General features: G+C 43.6%; 1 protein-coding gene across 1 annotated transcript; it reads right to left on the reverse strand.

Moving 5' to 3' along the window:
* Window positions 1-488: 488 nt before the first annotated feature.
* Window positions 489-4,078, reverse strand: LOC104563842 (potassium voltage-gated channel subfamily A member 1). The gene is made up of 2 exons (XM_061988809.1): window positions 3,461-4,078; window positions 489-2,684 (listed from the first exon to the last, which is right to left on the reverse strand). Exon 2 carries the CDS (start codon window positions 2,209-2,211, stop codon window positions 736-738), a length of 1,476 nt encoding a protein of 491 aa, XP_061844793.1. The 5' UTR covers window positions 2,212-2,684; window positions 3,461-4,078; the 3' UTR covers window positions 489-735.
* Window positions 4,079-25,602: the final 21,524 nt, after the last annotated feature.

A 25,602-nucleotide genomic window follows, 5' to 3' on the forward strand; every position in this document is an offset into this window, starting at 1 on the left:
TATCCAGTTCTGGACAAGGAAAAGGAAAAGTGTGTTTAAGCCATCTGCACATAAGAGAACTTAGCAGCATTGCAGATGTTCTGTCTTCAGTACCGTTTGCGATTTTCCTTTTAGGATAGTTCTTCTATGGATAGCAAGAGAGACCAGGCTTAAGTGTGTTTTTAATAAGGTGCTGTGTGTATCTGTAGATTGGAAGTATATAATCTTTCACATAGGGGTAGAAAGGAAAATTTACGCTCCTTCATAAAAACCATGGCAAACACTTGCTGCAGGTTTTTGCTAATCTCTTTTTTTTTCATTTTAATATTACTATTATTATCTGATGTACTTCCTTGCAAATGTGCAGTCTCACAAAATTACTTTTAATAGAATCCATGCATAAACTTTATAGCTTTAAAGTCTGTCTGCTTAGTTTAAGTTAACTTTGTCTGGAAAAAAAAAAGGGAGGTGGGAGAGGAAAAGTTTAGGTCTAGCATCATACAGCTTAAAACTAAACTAGTTCAAATGGTTAGTGTTTATCAGGTGGAAAATGTCTTTTAAAAAACAAATAAAATCTTATCTTTCATGGATCCTGGAAGCTTCTTTATCGCTGAGCAAAAAATCGCAATGCAACAATGCATTTACGAGGTAAATAAAGCATTCAAAGACTATCAGTAAAGCATCTACAAAGTGTGACTGTGTCACTTAAGTCTTCAAGCTGTGAGTGGGGATTTTGTTTTGGGTTTTTTTTTCTGTTTACACATCAGTCAGCAGCTTGCTTTTATTAACGCAGTTTTGGTTGGCTACAGTGCAGTTGCCAGTTCTGAGATTAGCCTCTCTAAAATTGTCTATGCTATTATTCATATCCTCTTCGATTTCCATGTACTCAGATTTGCTGATTGTGGAGGAGCTGCGGCGACTGAGATCACTGTCAGATGCTAAATTAGGGGAGCTAACATGAAGTAACTGAGCCTGTTCTTCCCCTTCTGTTTCTCGGTGGTAGAAGTAGTTGAAGTTGGACACGATGACAGGTACAGGCAGGGCAATTGTCAGCACACCAGCGATGGCACACAAAGAGCCTACGATTTTGCCTCCAATTGTCACAGGGTACATGTCACCATAGCCCACAGTGGTCATGGATACCACCGCCCACCAGAAAGCATCGGGGATACTTGTGAAATGAGACTCAGGTTCTTCAGCCTCAGCAAAATATACCGCACTAGAGAACAAGATCACCCCAATGAAGAGGAAGAAGATTAGTAAGCCTAGCTCTCTCATACTTGCTTTGAGCGTCTGTCCCAAAATCTGGAGGCCCTTAGAGTGCCGGGAGAGTTTGAAGATTCGAAAGACTCTTACCAGTCTGATGACTCTCAGGATGGCCAAGGAGGTGGCCTGCTCCCCTTTCTGAGTCCCCTCCCGCTCAGCCATCTCAGTGCCCAGAGTGATGAAGTAAGGAATGATGGCCACAATGTCGATGAAGTTCATGATGTTCTTGAAGAATTCAGTCTTGCTAGGGCAAGCAAAGAAGCGCACCACCAGCTCAAAGGAGAACCAGATGATGCACAGGGTCTCCACAACAAAGAAGGGATCTGTGAAGATGTTAGATTTGTAGACCTGGGTGGTATTGTCAGTGCGATGCACCGTATACTCCTTGTCCTCCTTCAACTCAGGTAATGTCTCTAGGCAGAAGATCACGATGGAGATGAGGATCACCATGACAGAGACTATTGCAATGACCCTTGCAGGCCCAGAGCTCTCTGGGTATTCAAAGAGGAGCCACACTTGGCGCTGGTACTCCCCCTCCGGCAAGGGTCTCTCCTCATCTTTGATGAATCCTTCATCTTCCCTGAACTTCTCCATGGCCTCCTCACCCAGCTCATAAAATTTGATCTCCTCAGAGAACATGTCCAAGGGCACATTGACCGGCCGGCGAAGCCTTCCCCCAGACTGGTAGTAATAGAGGATGGCATCAAAGCTGGGCCGGTTCCGGTCAAAGAAGTACTCGTTGCGCAAAGGGTCAAAGTACCGCATACGCTTCTTGGGGTTACCCAGCAGCGTGTTAGGGAACTGGGCTAAGGTCTTCAGCTGTGTCTCAAAGCGTAGCCCAGCAATGTTTATCACTACACGCTCACAGCACTCATGGTCATCATGGGCAGCAGGCTGGTAGCTATCCTGGGGGTGGCCAGGTAGCACAGAAGTCTCATCCATGTTCTCTCCAGCCATCACGGTCATGGTGGTGCACAGGAAGGGGGACCCAGGGGGAGGGGAGGAGAAGCAAGGGAGAGGGACTTGAGAGGGAGGAGGAGGATGGAGGATTGGAGAGGAGAGAGTTCCAGAGAAGTTCGGGGAGTGGGGTGAGAAGGGGTGGGAGGCTTAGGATCTGCAGGGAGGGATGATGAATTGGGATGGAGACCTTGAGGAAGGGATGGATGAGGACCCTAAGGGATGGAAATATCCAAAAGGGGAAAGGAGAAGTAGGATGAGGGGAGAGGCATCAGGGATGATGGGAGGGAAAAGAAAGAGGGAAAAAGTACCTTTAGGGGTGGGGGAAGAGGGCAGGTAAGGTGAGGGGTCCTGTCCCCCAAGACAGGAGGCTGAAGGTCTATGGAGTGTACCCCAGGCCGGGGTCCCCTCCCCAGCTGTCTCCTTTTGCCTTTAACTCGATCCGTCCACTTTTCTCGCCGATTCGACCATCGCTGTAGCTGCTGTCACGAAGTCATCACACACACATACATACACACGCACACACACACACAACATACATACAAATAAATAAATAAATAAATAGATGGATAAAGCACAGGGCAGCTGGCAGGTGACTCCTTGCAATGCCAACTCAGCAAATTTCCATCACCTGCCCTCCCCACCTCCCCCACCCCCCACCTCTCCACTGCCCTGATCTTCTCTTGTGCGCTGGGGATAAAGGGATGAAGATACTCTGCTTTTGAAGGCATAAAGCTCACTTGCAGGATGAAGGCTGCCAGGGAGGAGAGAAACATAACAAACCAGTCCCGAAGCCCCACCACACACACACGCTCAGGCGCAATGGACCGGCTTTCACGCCAGCAAGAACATCCCATTCTGCCCACTACGGCAGCACTTACAGAGCCTTACACATTCCTGCACATCCCTGAACACGCACTGGGGACTCCAAAGCAGAAAGGGACCCCGTGGTGCCCTAAGCTCATCGGGAGGGCTTCCCAGGCAACTTCTGCAGGGTCAGCTCCTGTGATAAGTCTCCCGACCACCATGCGCCCCACTTCACAGACAGTAGAGACTTAGCTGAGCACTGACAACTTCATCACACCGGCGGAGGGGATTGGGGGGGGCGGGGGGGAGGAGGCAAAGAATCTCCTCTCTTGCTTTGCAGCAGCTAAACAAAACTGAGAGAGACAGGAGGGAGCTCGACATCCCAGACCCAAACTGTCCAAAATACAGTCCGTCAGCGGGGGGGCTGGGGGAAGAAGGGGCTGTTCCTTACCTGCTCCGAGTGAGATGCTCTGGTTAGGAGTAGGAGCCAGTGACGGAATGCGTCAAGTCGCCTCACAGCAGCATCCAAAAAAACCAAACCAAACCAAAAACCGCAGCGGCCAACTCAACCCTCCTCCTCCTCTTGCGCCCCTCTTAATAACACAGCGATCGCTTTACAGGGCTGTCTGCGAGACACTGAAATATTCATACACTGTCTTAGGCTGCACCAAGGGCGAGTGGGTTTAATTAGTTTCTGCCGAGAACCGCAGTGGGGGGTGGGGGGTGGCGGTGGTGGAAAAGAGTGCAAAGAACCTTTTTCAAAAGGCTTAAGTTTGTAAATAAAATCAAGGAGTCCTAGATAGCTGCTGGCTCTCTTCCCTTAAGACAGCTGGAAAAGCAGCCGGGCGCTGGGCATAGGCGGCTGGGGAGATGTGAAAGAGCCGCAGTCCTGCAGCCGCATCCCCGGAGTTGGTGTTGGCTCGTCCCGGCAGCACCAGCAGCAGCGGCAGGAGGAGGCAGGAGCTGGACGCGTGTGGCAGGAGCGAGAGGGCTGCTGAATGCATAAGAGCAAGGAGCAAACTCGAGCCATTTCTTGACGCTGCAGTATCAGCAGAAACCTGAGAGCTGTTTGGTGCAACTCGGGGAGCGGTAGGGTGGGGGGGGGCGGGGGGCGGGCAGCACACGGGACAGGAGTGGGGAGGCGGGGAGGGAGGCACGCTGTACCCACCCCGAGCCGCTCGCCCCCGCCGCCGCCGCCACCGTGGCCCAGCCGCCGCCGCCGCCGCCGCACCGAGCGCGCCGCGCCCCCGACGCAATGCAGGCAGCAGCCCCGGGACACGGCGGGGGCTGCGGGGAGCCGGCGGGGCCGCGAGGCCGGGGCAGCGGAGCGCAGAAGGGGCGCGGGCAGCCGCGTGGAGCGAGGCGCAGCGGGGCGCAGGCCGTCACTAGCCACCCAGTTATCTCCCGCTCCCCGCCCTCGCCTGCCCCTTCTCCGGTCCGGCGCTACCCGCCGTCCCTCCGCCGCACCTGCAGAGGAGGCGGCCGGAGTGGTGCAAGGCTTGGCGCATCCCGCGCGGAGCGCAGCGCGGGGCTGCGGCCGCGCCTGCGGGGCCCCGGGCTACGGGGCTGGCCCGGCCCGGAATGGCTAGGCCAGCCCGGGGTCCCGGTCCGGCCCCCGGCCCACCTCTGCGGGACTTCGCGGCCGCTGCCTCCGGGGCATGGTGATGGAGGAGAGGGCTGGATCCCGAACGGCATGGCTGGGACTGGGAGGGAAGAGTTAATTGTCAGGCAGCATATTACAGGGAAATTGCCCTTTCATGCTGCTTTATCCCACTGAATTCATTTAATTGATGAATCACATCACTTCGAGATGGAGGAGACCCATTATGTCATCAGCTTCCCTCCCCTGCCAGAGCAGGATTGTTGCCTACAGTATATGATCACGTACATTATATAAAAGCCTGCTGCTCACTTTGCCGGAGCGGGAGAGGTGATCAAATACAACCTGGGCCTCTGTAATTTGAAGCACTCCAGAGCTAAGTAACACCAAGTCCATGTTTAACAGACCTGGTCTCATTAGCTTTCCACTGCATAATACATTATCTTCACTTAAGATCACCACCTTGTTAGTCCAAAAATACTTAACCACCTGACCTCACGGGTGGATTCTGCCTCTTTTTCCTTTCCCCTTACTCATCCTCATATTTTGTTATTTTGAGGTGGTTTTTTTAAATTTTGGTTTTTATAGTGGTTTGGGTTTTTTTACTAGAGTACAAATCATTCTAAAACCCTCTAGCCTTAGCTGTGCAGTAACCACAACTACTTTACATGCTACATTAACCAGGTCTGGTGGAAATTAAAGTGCAAATTAAAATAAACAGATTTTCTATCTCACCTGTTACAGACTTTTTAATTTTTTTTTTTTCACTTCAAGAATCACATATACTGAAAGTTTTTTGAGAAACTCCTGGTGAAATTCTGCGTAAAAGTCTCTTTCTGTCACCCCTGGGCAAAAAAATCCAAATTCTGAGTAAAGAGAAAGAGAGAGAGAGAGAGTGTCTTCTCCTAGTGAAAGTCACAATCACTAATTTTCCAACTGACAGCTTATCAGCTCAGCATCAGCACACAGCCTTGGACCCAGCAGCCCTAGACCTTTTACAAGCTGCCTTCCACTTCTCCATACCCCCGTCCCTGTTTGTCTAAAGTAACCAGTTGTTTTTCAACCCTTCAAGAAACTCAGCTACAGCCTTTGACTCAATATCCTCTTATGGCAGTGAATTCCATGCCTGGATGACATTCTGCACAGAGCTGACTGCAAAGTATTCGGAGAACTCTGCATTCAGTGTACTTGAAAATGCTTTGCAGAGAGCTCTATGAGCTAGCACTCACCCGCCTCTGGTGCAGTATTATATCCCCCTGTACTAGTTCAAAAACAAATACATATGCTCAGAAGGATGGTGGAAATGCAGATCTGACTGTCAGAGGCCTGAGTTCAAGGTACTGTTTTGCCCTTGGTTTCCTGCATGATTGCAGGCAAGTCTGTACATTCTGCTTTTATATCTGAAAAACAGGACTAAAAGTGCTTCCTTTGCCTGTCACAATTGCTTAGGCTGTTTGTTCCTGAGGGCTGCCTTCGCATAGCAGAACTCAAATCCTCATTGGATGCTGTGTATACACCGTAGCAGAAGTAAAAATAAAGAAGTAGTGCCCTTTGTTTTTACATTACAGGGTGGCAAAAGGACAAACTAGGTTTTTGCTACCCCCACTCTTCATTCTGTATAGCTTTGAACTCTATGATTTCTCATTCTAATGTAACATTACTAAAAAACGATCATACTAGAAGGTAGGTATGTTTTTAAGAAAAGTGGCCTTAGGGTCACTGAAAATCTTGTTGAGGTACATAGACTAACAAGCAATAAAGAGGTCTAACAAAGAGATCATATGCTACACCTTCCAGTGAATTAAATGTTGAGGAATGTAAAGAGACTCCAACGTGCTGCCAAATTTGAAGTCAGGCTGCCACTATTTTATATTTCCTATATTACAGAAAATGGCCATCAGCAGTTGAACTGACAATCCTCCCCAAGAGTCAAACTGAGAAATTCCCTTCAGGAGCAGAAGTTTATGTAGGGAAACTATAAGTTGCAAATAATCAAAAGGCCAGCCTTATGTGGTGGTGGGTCTGATGGTACAATGCAAATGGCATTACCCCTTTCAGATAGCCATTCACTATGAGAAAAACTTCCTATTGAGCTGGAAAGTGCATCCAGCCTGGCACAGCAGCATGAATGAGCACAAGCAGATGGGGAAGCAGCAGGCATTCTGAGTTGCACAGGCTGAGGAGCTTCACTGCCATCTTTGATGGCTGCTGATGTAACTTTTCATAGGCAACATGAACTGATAGAGTCCTCGTGTCAAAGGTAAGGCAGCACAGAAAAAGCAGAACTGTTTCTGCAATTCAAAGTCTTGCCTTGCAGACAAAGCCACAGGTGCTTGTGTTTCAGTCTGGCAAATGAAAGATTTCCCCTAATGAGAAAGAACAGACTTTTTTTTTGAGAGATGGTTGATTTTTTTTATTAAAACTCTAAGTGTATTGCAAGGATTAAGGAAAAAATGCAGTGAATGTCTCTGATTCAGAAACTGGATTTAAAAATAACCATTGTTTTTACACAGTGACATAGACTTTAAAAATTGTCACCAGGGAACCTGAAAACTACTGATTGAAACCAATGGATGCAGAAGCAGAGTGGATTTGCCAACATGACATAATTCATGCAGGTGACATGAGTGACACTCAGCATGCCGAGTTTCCTCCCCATGAAGAGACAGTTTGTGTGATACAAGCCATTGCAAAACAACAAAGTGGCAAATTATGTCCTGTTTGCCTGAACCTTATGCATCTTCATAGGCATTGTAGCCCAAATTCATCCAAGCCTGGAAAAAAACCCCAGTAACGTTATAGCTCCATTTCTTGCTGCATAAACCAAGAAATAAGTTGTGCAGGTGTCATGATAGACAACATTTAATGACCTTAGAGACAGAAGATACAACGCATGAAGTGAGGCGTTTTGGGCTAAATTTGCCTTGCAGAGCCTCTATCAGTTGTAATGGTCTATGACAGGGCAAGAGTCAACAGATAGAACTAAAGTCAAGCTTGTTGTGTTGACAGTTGAATTTTATTTCATTGAGGGGAATGGAAGACTTTTTAAAAAGATTTTTATCTTTTAATATGGGTTTATGAGCCTTGTTACTATCTTGCAGTATTATTAGGCATTGTTATGAACAGGATAATCAAATCTCATGCTTCAAAGAGTACTGATAGCTGATGAGAGGTGACAATGACTTTTGCTCCCTCTTGTCATATAATTTCATTGTTTTTTCTCCTCCTTTTTAAGACCTTGAATATGGGTTTTCAAATTATCTATGATGAAAAAAGAAGCAATGAGTAAATCCAGTCCTGTTTCCTCTGTCAAATAGAGGGAAGATGAGAGCTTGGGAGTGCATCCCTGTGAAGAAGGAAGCAGAAACTGCCCTCACTCATATGACAGTTTTGCTACTAGGATCAGCTTGTAAAGAAAAGATGTCACTGATCCCAATCAGTGGATTGGAAAGGGGTAAAATGTGGCAGTGGAAGAATGACTGGGCAGAGAAGAAGAGAAAATGTGCTATATTTGAAAAGGATTGAATTTTGCTTTTGTCCTCGTCCAAAGCAGCTGTATAATCAGATGAAATGAAAGGACAAAGCGTTAATCCACCCCACAGTGCCCAAGCTACACAATAGAAAATACCAAACTCTTATGGGTGTGTACCCATAGAAAGAACACTCTTCTACATGAAATGTAATTAAAAATGCTTATCCACAGTATTTTCATGGTTTAGTATCACTTCCTGCTCTATGACCTCTATTCTTGGTCCTAGATTTTCTGTCCCGGAGTTTTGTCCACCTGCTTGCTATTGAGAAAACCCCTTGCACAAGCAGACTGCTCTGGTCTGTGAAAGACAGAGAGGACATTTTATTGAGACCTGTGCGTCAAGTCTTTGAAAATGATTTCATTTTGCCCACCGGGAAGAGCACTTGGAGAAGCAGTAGCTTCTTTCTGTGATTACCTGAGTATCCTCATTTATGTAATGTGCATGATTTCCTAACAAAATCCACTTTTGGTTTGGTATGATTGTACTACTTAGCATGAGATTTTATACAATCACTGGAGCAAGAACTTCGGTCACTAATGCTGCTGGCCACGGGGTATAGGGGGATGAGCATCACAGCAAGTGGTGCTGTCAGAGGAGGCAAACACCTGAGGAGAACAGTACACCGCCAGAGCAAATATTGTCAAAAAAAGCAATTCTGGCAGTGAGTCTTTGTAATACACAACCAAGAAGTCAACTTTAGGAACACTCAAGGTTCTCTTGTGTGAGATCATTTGCAGGATGATTTCAGCTGATAGGAAAGATGCTTCAACAAAGCTGACACACATCTAAAGATACCCCACCACCACCATACCACCACCCCACCCCACCCCACCCCACCAATATGGCATTTCTACTTGAACTGGCTGAGAAAGAATCAGAAAATTATGGTCTTTATGGCACAACAAGTCTTGTTATGAAACCCCAAGCTTGAGGCTGAAGGCAGAGTGATGGTGAGCATAAGCATCATTTAGCTGAGTTTTCTGGGAAAGGGAAGCTTGAATAGAAAATCAAGGGATTTCACAGTATTTGCAGTGCTCAAATAATGTACCAGTCTTACCATAGCCATAATTACAACTATTCCACCAAATCAGAGCCAGATTTAATGCTAGCTGGGCTGCAAGGTCACCTGCAGTAGAGCTCCAGGAACACTCATTAACAGTAACGTTAGACTGCAGTAATAGGACTTAGAATTTACAGCAATGATTTACAGTTGAGGCTATTTTGAGGCCAGTGGACAGAGATAAGCTCTTGGTAAGTTGCCATGAAATATGGCACATTATGACTTGGACTTGTGATGAAAGATACTAAAAAAGTCCATCCATTGCTAGATGAAACTATGTGGTAAGCATAGTACACCACCAGAAAACCTTCAGTCTGAGAGAGCAGAGGGAATAGTCCCCATGGCCCTCATTTAGCCTTCCAAAAAAGTGTTGCCTTATAGTTTAAGGACACAGATAACCTACCTCAAAAGTTGACTGTGAATGTGACATTCAAGCTACCAAAACATGAAACTCTGTTGTCACTCTCAGTGTTACTGAGGGAATACTCTGTAAACAAGACTTGTCAAGATACCTGCAGAGAAAAGAGAGGAGAATAGATCAGTGGCAGTGGAAAAAAAACCCAAAACAATACAGACATCTTCCTAAAATGAGAATCTACACTCATGTCAAACCAGTGTATACAGAATTGAAGTCACCAGTCTTTAGCAATAATAGAAGTCAATCTCAATTTGATGTATCAAATTCAAAAATATTCAGGGTTTTTTTTATGATTTAGGGCAGGATCTTGAACTGGATTCACAATCTCCTTTATCACACCTGGCAGAGTGTGAATGCTGGGAACTCGATAATGATTACAGTGTTCCCAGCAGAAACTGAAACATGCAGTGGAGGGGAATCCCAGACACCAAAGCAGTAGCTTATGACACTTTCTATTGTTACTGAAAGTGTCAAAGAAGAGGCAGTCCCCAACCCTGAATCCAGACTGTGATTAGCCTGAAGGAGATGCTGAGAACAGCATATTAGCCCAAATGTAGGTAAACTGAAGCTTGCAGAGGATGGTGACCTGAACATCTGTGAATTTGTGAGTGCTTCTAATTATACCTCAAAAACTTAAGAGCTACTAAGGAAATGTCTAGAGCAAAAGTGGTGCAGGATTTCTAGAGGTTCAGAAAGAAAGTAAACTATCAGATTCTTCTTGTTTATCCTCCCACCTCTCAGGACACAAAAATCAACTAAACAGTTAACACACAGAGACACCATTTGGCAGCAGTCAGAGCCCCATGTGTGTAGGGGCAATCTAAGGCAGGGAACCAGTCCCAAATTGCTATAAACCCCTGGAACAGATAGAGCCACAGGAAAGCTTGGAGCCACATAGCTGCAAAGTCAGCACCTTGAGCACTTACTGGTGGAGCCCTGACACAAATGGGACAGAGTCAGATAAACAAGGAAACGCTGCCCCTGCATGGAGGGGTAGGACAATCCCATTGTGTCACTTTGGGGCATAGCATAAAGACGCAGTGTGAGCTTCAGCAAAAATAAAGCATGCTGAGGAAGTGCTGAGTGCTCCTGGAAGCTGTCTGTGTGCAATGATAAAGGCATTAAGCAGTTCATACACAGAATTTTTGTCTGTACTGGAAGGAAGGACCACAGGCATCACCCATCTTGTTAGCAGGCAAAGGACTGAGTGTTGTTTGTGAGTGTGTGCACATATGTGCAAGATGGGATTTTATTTAAAGCAGGACAAGCAGTAATCCTTGGAGATATAAGAGCTGACATCAGGAAATTAATAACTTCATACCTAGGGATAGAGGATGCTTTATTTGAACTGGACTATTTCCATTGGTCAGGCACCAACGTGCACTGCAGAGCATGCATGACCCAGTGTGCTGCATGTGCAGAGTACACTCATCAATTAAGCTCTTTCTGCCATGCTAAGATGTCTTTGCAAGTGGTCATTTTAAGGACGGGGGATGGACAGTCTGCTTTCTCAGAAGTGACTCTGGACAAAACTCCACCAAGAAGCAATCAGGAGTCAGGCAGCACCATTCCACAGCATGACATGCCTAACACACTCTGCTCTGACACAGCTCGTAGTATGCTGCAACAGAATTTGTGCCATTCAGCACTTAACAGGGCAGATTTGAGCACCAGATGTCTTGCCATATCAAAAATGAAAAAGAGCTAGAGCAAACAAAGGTGGTAGCATAAACAGCAAATGGACTGATAGCAAAAATGAGACAGGAAGAGATCTTTACCTGCCAAAGCTGGGCCATGGCAATACTTTTTTCCCTAAGCCTAGACAGGAAGTGAGGAATGCATTAACTGAAGAAGAAAGTGTGGAAGGGGTTGGACTGCAGTCCAGCAGCCAGGCTTTACAAGCAGTTCCACTAAACAAGCCATTCAAGGGGAAAAAAAATAAGAAGAAAAGAACTAGTCATTTGTGGCTGCTGTTCAGAGCATGGGTTATGGCCAAAGGAAAGCAGCTGCAATCTGGCAGAGATCATAGACAGTAGCTACAGTGACAAGATAGTTGTACAAGAAAACTGAAGATAGCTGCAGAGCTAGGAGAAGTGACTTGACACAACCTGAGTAAAGGCCAAGCAAGTGCAGGAACTCTCTGAAGACATCAGCACCAAGCTTCTTGTGAACAAACAGGAAAGGGGAATAACTTGAGAGGTCTAGGGGAGATCAAAAGCCCTGTAGTATGGGGCTCCAACTCTCTTGGAACAACTCAGGATCTGCAGCCTCTGATCTAGGTCTACAAAAAGCTTGAAAGAACCACACAAGGACAGAAAATACTGAGTGGATAGTTCAGGTGCCTGCATCTATGGCACAGGACTGGAAACGCTCCCTGCTACTCTTGTCCTTCCATGATGAAACCTCCTAGTGCAGGTTGCTTTGCAGAGCTGCTTTGGCAGCTCTTGCATTATTATCAGCATGCAGAAGAGGCAAAAATGCCTAGCAGGGTGTGTTTCAAGCATATACTTACTTTATAGTCCTAGCTGAGAGTTATAGGTGCATGTCTTCTTTAAGGAATGGGATGGGTTTTTTTTGAAGTGCTTGCTGACCAACCTGGCCAGAATGGTTGTTGTATACTAGAAAGACAGATGAAGTGAAACAGAAACAATTAGTTATAAAAGTGAAGGGACTTGAATAAAAAAAAAATACTGTCAGCTACTATGTATTAAAGGGAGAGACTCAGATGCTCTGAAGCCTTGTCCCCAGGTGATTTTAAGTGCTTCAAAATAGTTCTATGTCTTACCCAAAATGAAGGCAGCCATGCACCCCTTAGAGACTATCAGTCCATCAATGTCCAATGTTTTCTGTGCCTTGGGTACTGCTACTGTTCTAGCTTCCCAATCTTGCTTTTTTTGGTGTGTCCTGTCCTACTTAAGTCTGGGGCAGGCTCTATTTTGGACTCCGGGGGTTTGTGACCTATTCTTTTTCTGCAGGACTGGAACTTCCCCTCTTCTCTGCTCTCTGTGGCAGGAAAGAATGGTCCACTTTCTGTTGGGTGTATTTCTTAAGAGCTTTGTTACATCCTAGCACTCAAGTTCTGAGCACCTCTTTTTATGATTTATTTTCCCTTGAAGTCTCAAAATCAAGTCCCATGGTGTTTAAAATGCTATTCGTAGAATCATAGAATGATAGAATGGTAGGGTTGGAAGGGACCTTTAGAGATCATCTAGTCCAATCCCCCTGAAGAAGCAGGTTCACCTACATCAGGTCACAGCTTAGTTGACAGCTTAGTGAGCACATTGCAGTAGGGTTATTACACTTCAGACAAACCTTTCCCTCCCTCCATGGCAGCTTGCTGATTTATTTACAAATTGCTTGCCTTTTGAATTTCTAAAGCTTTTGCCCTGTTATGTCCCACATTTTAAATGCTTGTGCATTATATGGAAAAAGAGAAAGGACCTTCATCTGCATTACGTCCTGTCTGTGTCCCATTGCCTCAAAGCAATAGTCCATGAGTTGGTATTAAACACTGTACAGCAGTATTTTCTGACTTTAATAGTGTCTAAGGATTGATCCCAGGATAAATAATGCCATTGTACTATGGAGCAGAGAAACATGTTGCTAATGCAAGATATGTAAGAAAGAGCCTTTCAATAAGGTACAGACAGCAATAAGTATAGCAAGATATATGTCGTAGGACAAACAGCACAGTGCAAAATGCATTACCCGTAGCTACTTTTAAATGCTCTGCTAATAACAGTATATTATAAAAGGCAAAGACATGCACTAGGATTCCCCTGATCAGAGTCAGGATATTGAGCCTCTGTTCTTACTCAGTATAACCAAATATCTTCCTTTTTCGTATACTCCAAGAGGTGCTTTGGAAGAGGTAGTCTGTTGGCCAAAGCTAGTTCTCCAATACGAGACTGCAGTAACATAATCCTAGATAAACATCTCAGCTACTGTGATCACAGAATCACAGAATCTTAAGAGTTGGAAGGGACCTCAAAAGATCATCTAGTCCAACCTCCCTGCCAGAGCAGGACCACCTAGAGTAGGTCACACAGGAACTCAACCAGGTGGGTTTGGAATGTCCCCAGAGAAGGAGACTCAACAATCCACCTGGGCAGCCTGTTCCAGTGTTCCCTCACCCTCACAGTGAAGAAATTCTTCCTTGTATATCTTTGGAACCTCTTATGTTCCAGCTTGTACCCATTGCCCCCTGTCCTATCATTGGAAATCACTGAGAAGAGCCTGGTCCCATCCTCCTGACACCCACCCTTTACATATTTGTAAACATTAATGTAGTGATCTCTCAGTCTCCTCCAAGCTAAAGATCCCCAGTTCCCTCAGCCTTTCATCATAATGGAGATACTCCACTCCATAATCTCTCCAGCAGCTCTCTGTCCTTCTTGAACTGAGGGGCCCAGAACTGGACACAATATTCCAGATGCGGTCTCAGGAGGGCAGAGTAGAGGGGGAGGAGAACCTCTCTCGACTTACTGCCCACATCCCTTCTAATACGCCCCTGGATGCCATTGGCCTTCTTGATCATGAGGGGACATTGCTGGCTCATGCTCATCCTGCTGTCCATCAAGACGGCAGGTCCCTTTCCCCTACACTACTCTCTAAGACTTCATTCCCCAACCTGTACATGGGGTTCTTCTTTCCCAGGTGCAAGACTCTACACTTGCCATCATTAGATTTCTCCCTGCCCAACTCTCCAGCCTGTCCAGGTCTTATTGAGTGGCAGCACAACCTTCTGGTGTGTCAGCTACTCCCCCCAGTTTAGTATCATCAGCAAACTTGCTGACAGTGCCCTCTGTTCCTTCATCAAGGTCATTAATGAATAGGTTGAACAGTACCTGTCCCAGCACAGACCCCTGAGGGACTCCACTAGATACAGGCCTCCAACTAGACCCTACCCCACTGATCACAACTCTCTGCCTTCTTCCCTTCAATCAATTAACAATCCACCTCACTACCTGATCACTCAGCCCACACTGTCTCGATTTTGCTTTCAGGATGCTGTGAGAGACAGTGTCAAATGCTTTACTGAAATCAAGATAAACCACATCCACCACACTACCACCATCTATCCACCTGGTTACATCTTCATAAAAGGCTATCTGGTTGGTCAAACATGACTTCCCCTTGGTAAAGCCATATTGACTGCTCCCAATGACCCTCTTGTCCTTTAAATGTCTGGAGACAGCACCCAGGATAAGTCATTCTGTCACATTTCCAGGGATGGAGGTGAGGCTGACCGGTCTGTAGTTACCTGGCTCCTCCTTCTTGCCCTTTTTGATGACTGGAGTGACATTTACTTTCTTCCAGTCCTCAGGGTCCTCTCCTGTTCTCCATGACTTACTGAAGATGATGGAGAGCAGCCTAGCAATGACTTCTGCCAGCTCCCTTGGCATCTGCAGGTGCATCCCATCACGGCACAGGGATGTATGGCAGGAGCCAGCAATCCCCCTCGTAGAAGGATGATAAATGTCTACCTGAAACCTGAATGTGGCCCAGTAACTGAACTATCAGGCTTGCAGGGGAGGCAAAATCCTGGTTCTACTCACAACCCACTCACTATCTTTGTTTGGTTTCAGAGCTTGTCATCCTCTAATAATCTTTGATTTCTTCATCAATATAGCTTATGAAGAGAAACCTTACACTTGCTTCTGCCCTCATAAGCCAATACCTTTCCTACAGAGCCTTCCATGATCTGGGTGAAATGAAGGCACTCAACCTTTCAAAGGCAAGAACAGATAGCACCCAGAACCCAGGCCTCCTGTGTCTTGGGATGTTTTATACATGGCAAATCCCTTTTTTCCACTGTGAATTAATATAGAAGTTTTATTTGGGATTTTTTTTTACTCATTTGTTTATAGTTTTGCAAAATTCACAAACTACTACTATCTGTATATGTAGATTTCAGATTTCCTTATGAAAATTTTACCTAGGACTGTATTAGGTCACTGTGCATAGTTCTGTGCATTTTCCTGCAACGGTGAAGCAGTAGAAAAGTCATTATGACAATTTTTAATTAGTAAAAAGAAATAGAAATGTAGCCATTAAGAAGTGATATTGGATAATATCTTTACCTATAACAGTAGTTCTACTTTTGAGTACCATGTATTGTGAGGAAAAAAGTGGAGATGGAAAATGCATTGAACATAGCAACTGAAGATGGTGAATGGCATAGAATAAAAAAAGAAAACATGTAAAAATAAAGTATTTTATCATAGAACAAATCATTCATTAATTGGTCACTGTACTTTATTAAATTTATCACAAATCATGAGTACTTTTAGATTATACACAGTTGTAATTTTTTTCAAAATTAACTTTATTTTAAAAAGATCACCCTTACAACACACAGGCACTCATGACTCTGCAAATCTCATTGGATTTCTACTATCTGGAAAATCAGTGCATGGAGCAGAACTTTGACCTTTCTACTGCAAAATCAGACGAAATGGTCAATCGAAGAAGATAAAGGAGAATCCTCATTAAAGGGGAAATGGTACATGGCAGTAGGGAACAGAAATCAAATTTGTTTGTGCAGAGATAAGCTTTGCCAGGTAGCCCACGAAGAACAAAAATCTCTACTTATTTAGCCAGCAAGATGAAGAATCTGTGAGTTGTAACTTGGAGCATTACATTAATCAGGATACAGTTACGTGTTATTACATCAGTGTTTGAGGGCCCGCTCGGGTGTGGAATCCCACTTTGCGAAAACACTGCATAAGCAGACCAGGCTGCTCTTTTATGCTAGCCAGGGGAACAACAAGGACATCCAGTGACATTAACACCAAGAAAACCCAGAACAATCAAAGAAGCATAGTATGAAAGTCACTACTGTATTGAGGACAAGTACAAGTCATATGTTCCTCTTAAGTCCTCCTTAATCTCTGCTTGGCAGATTTAAAGGACATTCAAGTGATTCATAAGTCCTGTGCTTGTTGTCTGCACAAGAATGATTTTTGACCACTACAGAGTCAATGTAGCCACGGAAAACTCTGCAGTGGGTAGCATCAGTGGAATAATACTGCTGTGTTCATGAAGGTCTGGATGATGCTCTGTCTGACCATTGCAGCTGTAGCTGTAGCATCAAACATAACGTTAATCAAAACTCATGGTTTATAGTGGGCACTGATTCCCCAGGGGATTCTGGAAGTAATGTATGTCTCTTACTGGCATCATTACATATCTGGCTGGGAAAATATGTAAGGAGGAGCTTTTACCAAAGCATCAAGCACCAGCCAGGAATAAAGGCAAGAGATCTCTTCTGACAGTTCATTGATCTGATACAGCATGGCAAATGTTCTGTTTTCTGAAAAAAATAAGGATAGAAAAATGGCTATTTGCAGAAAATATGGCCAGTTAGGAGACTGACCAAAATACTATTACAGTGCCTAAATGTATCTGCTTTTGAGAGTAACAACTAAACTGTGAAAGATAACTTCAGATACCTTTTGCATAGTGTCTATGAATTTATTTTGCATGTGTTTCTGTTTTATGCATCATTAGGGTAATCTGTTATTGTTCCTCTTGCATATTTTTTCTCAGGCCCTTTGGCAGTGACTCTTGCCTCAATCACAGCTCAGTTTTGCAGCATGCAGCAGAAAGGAGATTATTCTGATCTATAATTCTGTCAAATGACACTCCTTAAGATACTCTATAAGCTTATAAAGGTGAATTTATGCTTCTGGCTTTTACTTCTCTCTATGTCTGAGCCACTCTGATGCATAAGAATCTTTCAATAAAAGGAAATAAATACACATCCCCACCACATGCCATGCTAGGGCCCAAAGCTCTCAGTTTCCTTGTTAGAGGACTGGTAATTTCATTTCTCCATTCTTAAAGGAACAAGAAACTACGTGAAGAATGTACATTTGATTTGAAAATTGCATCCTGGTTTTGGTAACAGCTTAACAGGCAGGACAACATAAATTCAAACACATTGAGATATTCAGAGAAAGACTGGTAATGAAAAAGCATCAGAGTCAAACTCCAGTCAGAGTAATCTCTTTTTTCATCCACAGAATAAATCCAGAGTGGAGTAGTACTGGCTTACAGAATCACTTCCCTGTTGGAGACATGGTGTGGTCCTTGAGAATATGAAGGAATGGCAACATGTATGACAACATAAAGTGCTAAATACTGAAATCTAGGTAAAGTTCTAGAAGGATGATGCTAGTGCTAGAACACTGGTTCCCATTTATGACCCTCAGCAGCAGTGTTAGTTTGGTCCAGATGCTTTTCTTTGCCTTCCAGTTTTACATGTTGCTTTTTCTATGTAGACTGCAATCTTTCTGGAGGAAGAATTTCTTTTATGTCCATGTCACACCTAGCTTGAGTAATCCTGTGCCAGCAGAATACAAAAGCCTTCAGCTTGACACTGAGCAACACAGCTGGAAAGTCAGAGAGAAGCTAATACCACTGTTTGTTCTTAATGGAGCATGACCTCTGGCTCCATCCAACTTTGATCACTTAATAAAAGATTTCTTTTTTAGATCCTTTTGTATTACTTTCCCTACTGTGTTTTTTGTTACTGGACAGTTTCCCAGCTGTGACAGAAACTCCCACCAATCTACCCCTGCTGATAGGAAATGGTGCTTCCTCGCCAGTAGAGGTGTTCTTAATGCAATTATAAAGCAGATATCTCCTATGTCATGAGGTATGTTGCATTTACTCTGGATATTTAGCAAGAAATGGCGATCCAAAGCTTGCCAGTTCCACTGCAGCCCTCCTTTCCTTCGAAACCTATCATAAATCCTCTTCCATAATTTCATCCTCCAACTTGCAGCCATCCACAGCCATGCTGGAACACCTTTCACTTTGCAGCAGATGGCAATGCAGTACTGCCCGCTGCCAAGATGAGCTGGTTCATTTTTCCATCATCTGCATCTTACAGTGAAACAGCAAAAAAAAAGAGAAAAAAAACCCCACACTTAGCAGATGACCTGTGGCAGGTATCTCCTGTTGTGGGGCTCTCAGCAATCTGAGCACATCAATTCAAATAACTAAGAAAAAAGCAAATCAAGCCTAGAGACAGTTTACAGCTGGCCCTTATTGACACAGTTGACATAATCCTAAAGAGAAACTACAGACTTAACAAAAATCCCACCCCCTGATTCTTATATAACTCTTTTTTTCCCATGCTCTTGACATGGGGAGGAGAGTATGTGCCCTCAACATGGTATTTGAACAGAACTGCATACTTTGAATGCAAGGCTAACTTTCAGGCATATGCATATACAATGGAAATGTATAAAGATGGAAATGGAAACAGAACAAAGCCTTGAATGGCTATTTTGCACAAGCTCTTCATTTGAGCTTTCTTATCCGTAGAGAGCAGTGGTACACAATAAGTTTATTGGCCAAAACTTAAATTCTACCTACTAGTATTTTGCTATCTTACCATTTTTTTCTGTGACTTTCACAACTAGATGTTATATGACAAAATGTAATTTCAAACATGGTTATTTGGTTCACAGTTTTATCTTTTTCTAGTCAATGTTTCTTATGTTAAATGACTACCAAGGCTATCAGCACATTTCATCTTCTTAATAACCATGTTTCAAGCCAATATGAGCAAAGATATTTCTATGTGGTTGATAACCCCATCAAATACCCCAGGATTCAATTTATTTTTTTTTTTCAAATTACCAAAATTGCAATTTACCATCTTAAACTAAAATGTGAAAGATGCCTTTTGGGATTATCAATCCAAAGCAACACCTGCCTACTTCATCCCTTCCCCCACATGCAGATACTATAGACATCAAAGAGAATGAACTATTTTCACCAATGCAAAATTCAGGAGCAATGTTGCAGTAATGCTTCTGTGTGTGGAAAACTACAAAAATCTAACTCAGACATCCCAACCACTGGAAACTGCAATTCTGGTATACAGTCCAGGACTGTTCAATGGACAATTTAGACTTCATTAACTATTCTATTCCATTGAGTAGTGTTCAAATATGTGAAAAAGTGTGTGTGGGGGGGGATATGTAAAAAGTTATTTATGGAAAAATATAGTTTTTGGAGCAAACTTTATTGACATACATGGTTTTGATTCCTCGGAAAGCCTGAAATAAAGGGGGATTGAATTTCAATCCAGACTGATATAAACTACATTGCTGAACTACTCTTAACCTCGTGTCTCAGACCAGTTCAATGTTAAATTGTATTATTCCACAGAATACATTGTGTCCTGGAAATTGTAGCTGGGAAATTTCATGCCCTATCTTCCCCAAGTTTATTCTACAGCTTCTAATATGCAATTATTGTGGTATCAGCACCACATGGCTGATACAGAGAGAGTGTGCAGCACTGAAGATATAGCCTTTCCAGAAAACAGTGCACATAGAAGACAACAGTGAAAGCAAGTCTGGAGTAAATGGATTGAGGGCAGTGTGCTTTGCTTAGCTCTGATGATGAACAGAGGAAGTCAGGATCAGAGTGTCTCCCTGATCCTCTCTCTCAGAAAGCAAGCAGGTCCCAGAGGCCCGGACCCAAGAACTACCAGTGGAGAGATGCTACAGAGGGAAGAGGGCAAGATGTGCAACAGAGAGTCAGATGAGCATTTGTGACTGATGCAAAAGAAATAAGATAGAGTGAAGATGGTGAAACTGAACTGGGTTATAAAGAAGTGGGGATGTGGGGACACGTTAGTAGATCAGAGGCTCCATTTCTTGCCCTATTTTAACTTCAATCCATCACAGAGAAAGAAGAGCTTCAGTGTTGCTCATTAGGGAATAGTAAAGTCTTTGAAGAGTGGTGGTGAGGTAGGGTCTAGGCATTTTTTTTCTCTAGGTAATCTTAACCAAGGTCCTGATCTAAACACAATCAATCCAGACTTCTAGCTCTACATCACAGAGATGAATAGAGACCAGAAAAAGATGTTGGCAAGAGAAGAATGAAAGTCTAGCAATACTCCCCATGAATTCAGTAAGTTCTCTGGGGAAAACAAACAAACAAACAAAAAAACCAATCCCAAAGCAAGACTTCTGAAATTATTTAATAATGACCATCAAGTGAGCTGTCTGTGGGGTTGTCTTCTGAGATTTGATTGAACAGAAGGCCCTCAATACTGTCAGACATGATTGTCTGCAGCCATCAGAACTTTTCATTCAGAGATTGCCTCTCATTTGTGTTTTGTGGGGTTATTTTTCGAGGTTTAGATTGTGTAATTATGGAGACAGACAGGCAAATGCCACAGGCTAATGCAAACTAAACGTGCAAAGACTCTAGCTAGACATCATTGTTCTCAGGGTATATACATCATGGGTAGACATGAAATTGGCCTATGTGCCCAAGCAGGGCACTAGTTAAGCAACATTTTAGTGGGATCACAAAATGAAAGTCATGCCAGGGCATCCGACTTAAGAGAGGATTACAAAATGCATCAAATAATGTTTATCTAATCATAGCCAAAATGACACACTTTAATTACACAGAGCAACTAACAACACCCCTATGGGATGACACACAAATGGTGAAAATGGTAACTGCAGAAAATTCACACTGTTATACCGGAAGAGGAACATGTTTTCAGTTGGAAATCCACAACTCTTGCCATTAAGCACAAGTTCATATTCTCATCCTGTTGCATTATGGTGTCAAGCTAACATCATGCTCAATGTAATTTGCCCTTGGTGCATGGAAAGAGAAAGAAATGAACTAAACCCCAAGCCAGCAGTGATACATTCACCCATGTAATGTTATTGGCTTCAGCGAGATAAGTACTGGGGTACAACCAGGTATCATAGGTACAGTATAGCACTGAATGTCCTGTGTTCTACAGTAACCCTCAAGCAAATTTGCTTTTACATCTGATGAAAAGAAGCCTATATCTTTGCAGGAGGCCTGCCACCACCTCAAGCCATAATTTAAGTAAAACACAAGCCAAACATTGCTTTAGCTTTTTGCTCTTTGGATGATATTATGAGCTCTCCCAGGCTTCAGTATAAGGAGCTTAACTGCAGCATTATTGTGACTAATCTCATCAGAGACTACTTTGGCAGCCAGGCTTCCCTAAGACAGCCTAGAGGAGGATCCCTGGGAACAAGTGAAAGGCAGATGGGGAAGTCCTGCATAAAGAATATGAAATAAACATTCAAGAGCTGAACAGAAATCCCAGATTTAAAAAAAAAGCACAAAAAACCCCCCGAAAAACAAAGAAAACTCTCCAGTCTAGTCTTCAGGCCTCATCGAATCAAAAAGTATCAAAATTCCTTTTCTGTTCTTTCATAGACTGAATATGTAAATGTGTGTCAGAGGAATTTGCTGTGGGCATGAATGTAGGTATGTCACGGTTTGACATGACAACCTTTTCTGGTAAGGGGGAAGGGGCTGTAAAGATGGGTCCTGTAAGAAGTTACTTAAAACTCTCCCCAGCTCTGAGCCAGACCCACTTCTGGGGCTGAGCCAATTAGATGCCTCCATGATCACTTTTTAAGAAGAAGCTGGAAGAGAAGGTTTCTTCCTTTTACTTCTTCCTGTTTCTTTCTTCTGTCCTTTTTCCTGGCTGGTAGTGGTGCAAGGAGTGGGAAGAGTGAGAGAAACAACCATGCGGACTCCAAGGTCAGTGATGAAAGAGAGGAGGAGGTGTGCTGGAGCAGAAACTCTCCTGCATTCTACGGAGAGGACTGGTGAAGCTGAGATTTATTTTCATTTCTTTAGAGACCCTGCATCAGCGGCAGAGACTCATTTCACTAAGAACCCCAAGCCAGGGGCAGAGATTCACTATATTAAAGGTCCCGAGCCAGGGGCAGTGATTTTCTTCATTAAAACTATGGCCAGAAGAGACTGTGTCCCATGGGAGGGACTCAATATTCACAGAAGCTGTATCTGTGGGGAGGAACCCACGACAAAGCAGTTCATTAGACTTATGCCCAGAAGTGGCCGTGTCCTGAGGGAGGGACCCTGTATTTACAGAAGCTGCAACCGTGGTAAAGAATTCACACCAGAGGTATTCACCAAGGACTGTGTCCCATGGGAGGGACCCTGTACTGGAGTAGGGGAAGAATGTCAGGAGTCGTCCCCATCTGAGAAGAGAGAAGCAGCAGAGCCCATCTGTGAGAGACTGACCACATCCCCCACTCCCTGCCCCCCTGAGCCATTGAGGGGGGAGGAGGTAGAGATATTGGGAGCAGTGAGCTGGGCCCAGGAAGAAAAGAGGGATAGGGGAGGGAGATCTTAAAGTGCTGGTTTTGATTTTCTCAGCATCCTACTCTCTTTTTGCTTTTGTTCCATTCTGTTTCTTGTAGGTAGTAGAATAAACTTTCCTGCTTTCCTCTCTAAGTCAAGTACTGGAGTCTGTTTTGCCTGGAACCGTAATTGGCAGAGAGCCCTCCCTGCCCTTGTCTCAATCCACAACAACCTTCTTATCTTTTTCCTCCCATTTCGCTGGGGCCTCTGCCATTCTAACGAGGGTGGGGATGAATGGGAGCACCAAGTGACAGACTCTCAAGGTGCTGCTGTTCTAGCTGTGCCAAACCATGACAATGTAGGACATTTATTACTGGGCTTCCCATTAGTTCAAGAATCATTTTACACTTCAGAAGTGCTGTTTAAGTAATTGTGGGTTCATCAAATAATGTAACTCCATCATGCTGAATATTACTTCAGTCTGGACCTCAAGACAGCACAAATTTTCCTTATGAAGAGAGTCATTAAAACAAGCCTTTCCTTTTATTTTCTTTCTCTATGTAAAATAAAAAAAAATAATCATCTGTCTAGAAGTAATGGGATGATAAGAGGGTAACTCCACCTCAGGTTTTGGTGGAGACTCAAAAACCTAGGACATACATTTCAGATTTCCCTAAGGGCTTTCAAAAGAGAGCAAGAAAGACATTTATACCATAGCAGAGGCCAAAAGCATAGATCCATCGCACAGGGACAGATGGATGGAGATCTTGGCAAGGTTATGAACTTTCAAGAGAGAAAACTGCAGTGGAGGAATCTTCTGTAAGTTTTCTCTGGCTACAAGCTTCCAAAGTCATCTAAAATGTGCTATCTCCAGTGAATTCCATCTGTGTGTTGGGAACACATCTGCTAAGGCAGCATTTTTTTAATTAAAAAGAAAATAAAAAGACAATTTTATGAAAAATTTGGTTTCTGGAGGTATGTAAGCACTGAAAAATTAAGATCATGAAATCTGGACAAAATCGTATCTGCTCATGATCCTGGTGTATATGTAGACCTAACCTTTTAAAGAACTCTTGTGAGACATGTAAAAAGAATAGGAACAGCTGTCTGGGAAAACATGAAAATACATGTCATAAAAAAGATATCTCCATCTGTATTTGTCCATCTGTCAGTTGATTGGTCTCATATACATCCTGACAAGAAGGTATGCTTCTAACTTCCTTTTTTCCCTCACACATCAATCCAGTTACTTGACATGATAATTATAGTAAGCTCTTAAATCCCAATAAATACTATGAAGCTGGCTACTCAGAGGCTTCCATGCCATCAACTTTCTAACACAGTAATGATGATTAGACTCTAATGAATCTGACTCCTTTTAGTGGTTTACCTTTTGATTAAACTTGGAGGGTGGAGGAAATACTTGCAAAAACGATAAGGAGATAATTTTGACTTAAAAAAACATGGCAGATGTAGAGATGCATATTGTTAATGTCAAGTGTTCTTTCAAGCATGTCAGTGACAGAGAAAACAATGCCTGTGGGATACCCAGTGCTATAGAAATTTAGTCTGTCACTGGCAGGCCAATGACCTGCAACATAAGCTTAATCCCTTGTCCTCTGCTTGTCAAAAGGGGAGAAGGCTTGGCTTACTGCTGACATCATGATTGTATCCAAATTGGATTGCCCAGCATCTCCAGTGAAAATGCTCAAGATTTTCACAACCAAAAGCCAAACCAGAACCAAGATGGAAGGCAGTGAAAACAGGCCCAGGAATATAGCACTTCCTACCATCCACCTGCATATTGGCCAGGCATTATCTCAGTCTTATATCAGTCCTAGGCAGTCCTAGCCTGGTTTCTTCTTCCATCCCATCTGGTCTGAATCCCAGTCCAGGAAAATTGTACTGCTACCTCCCAGGATATTGTTCAGTATAGTTTACCATAAAGTTTAGGAAACACGAACTAGCTCCTCTTCCATTCAAATCTTATGCAGCTCAAACATTTCCTCAGTCCTTCCATTTCCTTCTGTCTTTCAAGTTTCTCATGATTCTGAGCTTACTCAAAGAGATTTTCTTTTCAGCACATCTCAAAAAAGGCACCATTTAGTTTTGCTGCTGTAAGACCGTTTCATTCTATAGCAGCAGCAGAGTGGGAGAAACAAGCAAGATCACTGAATGTCTGGAACCCTATATGGCTGAAAGAGAGGATCTCAACACATGATGACTCAAGAAAAAATCTGGGAAAGGTTGATACAACTGCAAGTGAGAGCAGAGTGCTTTAGGTGCAGGGGATCAGTAGCACTGCAGAGGCTCTAAAATCTTTAGAGGGCTATGGGTGACTATAGAAGAGATGGAGGATGTTTCAGCAGGTCCTGCTCCTGCATCCCATGAATGACTCTTAAAGAATCTAGATATCAATATGTGCATCAGTACCAAGTTATCCATGTATATTTTGGTTGCTGTTAGTGCTGTGAAGCATATAGCAAATGGTGATTCATAAAGAATATGTAAGGGTCAGCAATCTGTGGCAAGAGTAGTGGAAGCATGCCAAGGCCAGGTCCCAGGACTGGAGTGACTTGCCAGTAACTATTCTGCCTCATTTTCCATTAAAGCTTGTCCAGATATCCACAAAAGGATGAAATATTTGTGTCCATAATCAAGATTTATCAAATGTCCACATGATTTTGCAGCAAGATGTGGCTTCTGGTTTGAGGCAGAATTGCTTCTGAAGAGCAAAGGTAAAAAATACCAGTAGTGTTACGTGCTTTCTTTCCTCAGGGTAATTACTACAGTAGTTAAGGCAAAGAGTGAATGCATGTGTTCACAGACAGACACTATCAAG

This window comes from Colius striatus, chromosome 1 (genome assembly GCF_028858725.1).
Source record: "Colius striatus isolate bColStr4 chromosome 1, bColStr4.1.hap1, whole genome shotgun sequence".
In the NCBI taxonomy this organism is placed as follows: domain Eukaryota; kingdom Metazoa; phylum Chordata; class Aves; order Coliiformes; family Coliidae; genus Colius; species Colius striatus.

Excerpts from the sequence above, each read along its gene's own strand:
- LOC104563842 (XM_061988809.1), bottom strand. The coding sequence starts at position 2,211 with ATGACCGTGATGGCTGGAGAGAACATGGATGAGACTTCTGTGCTACCT.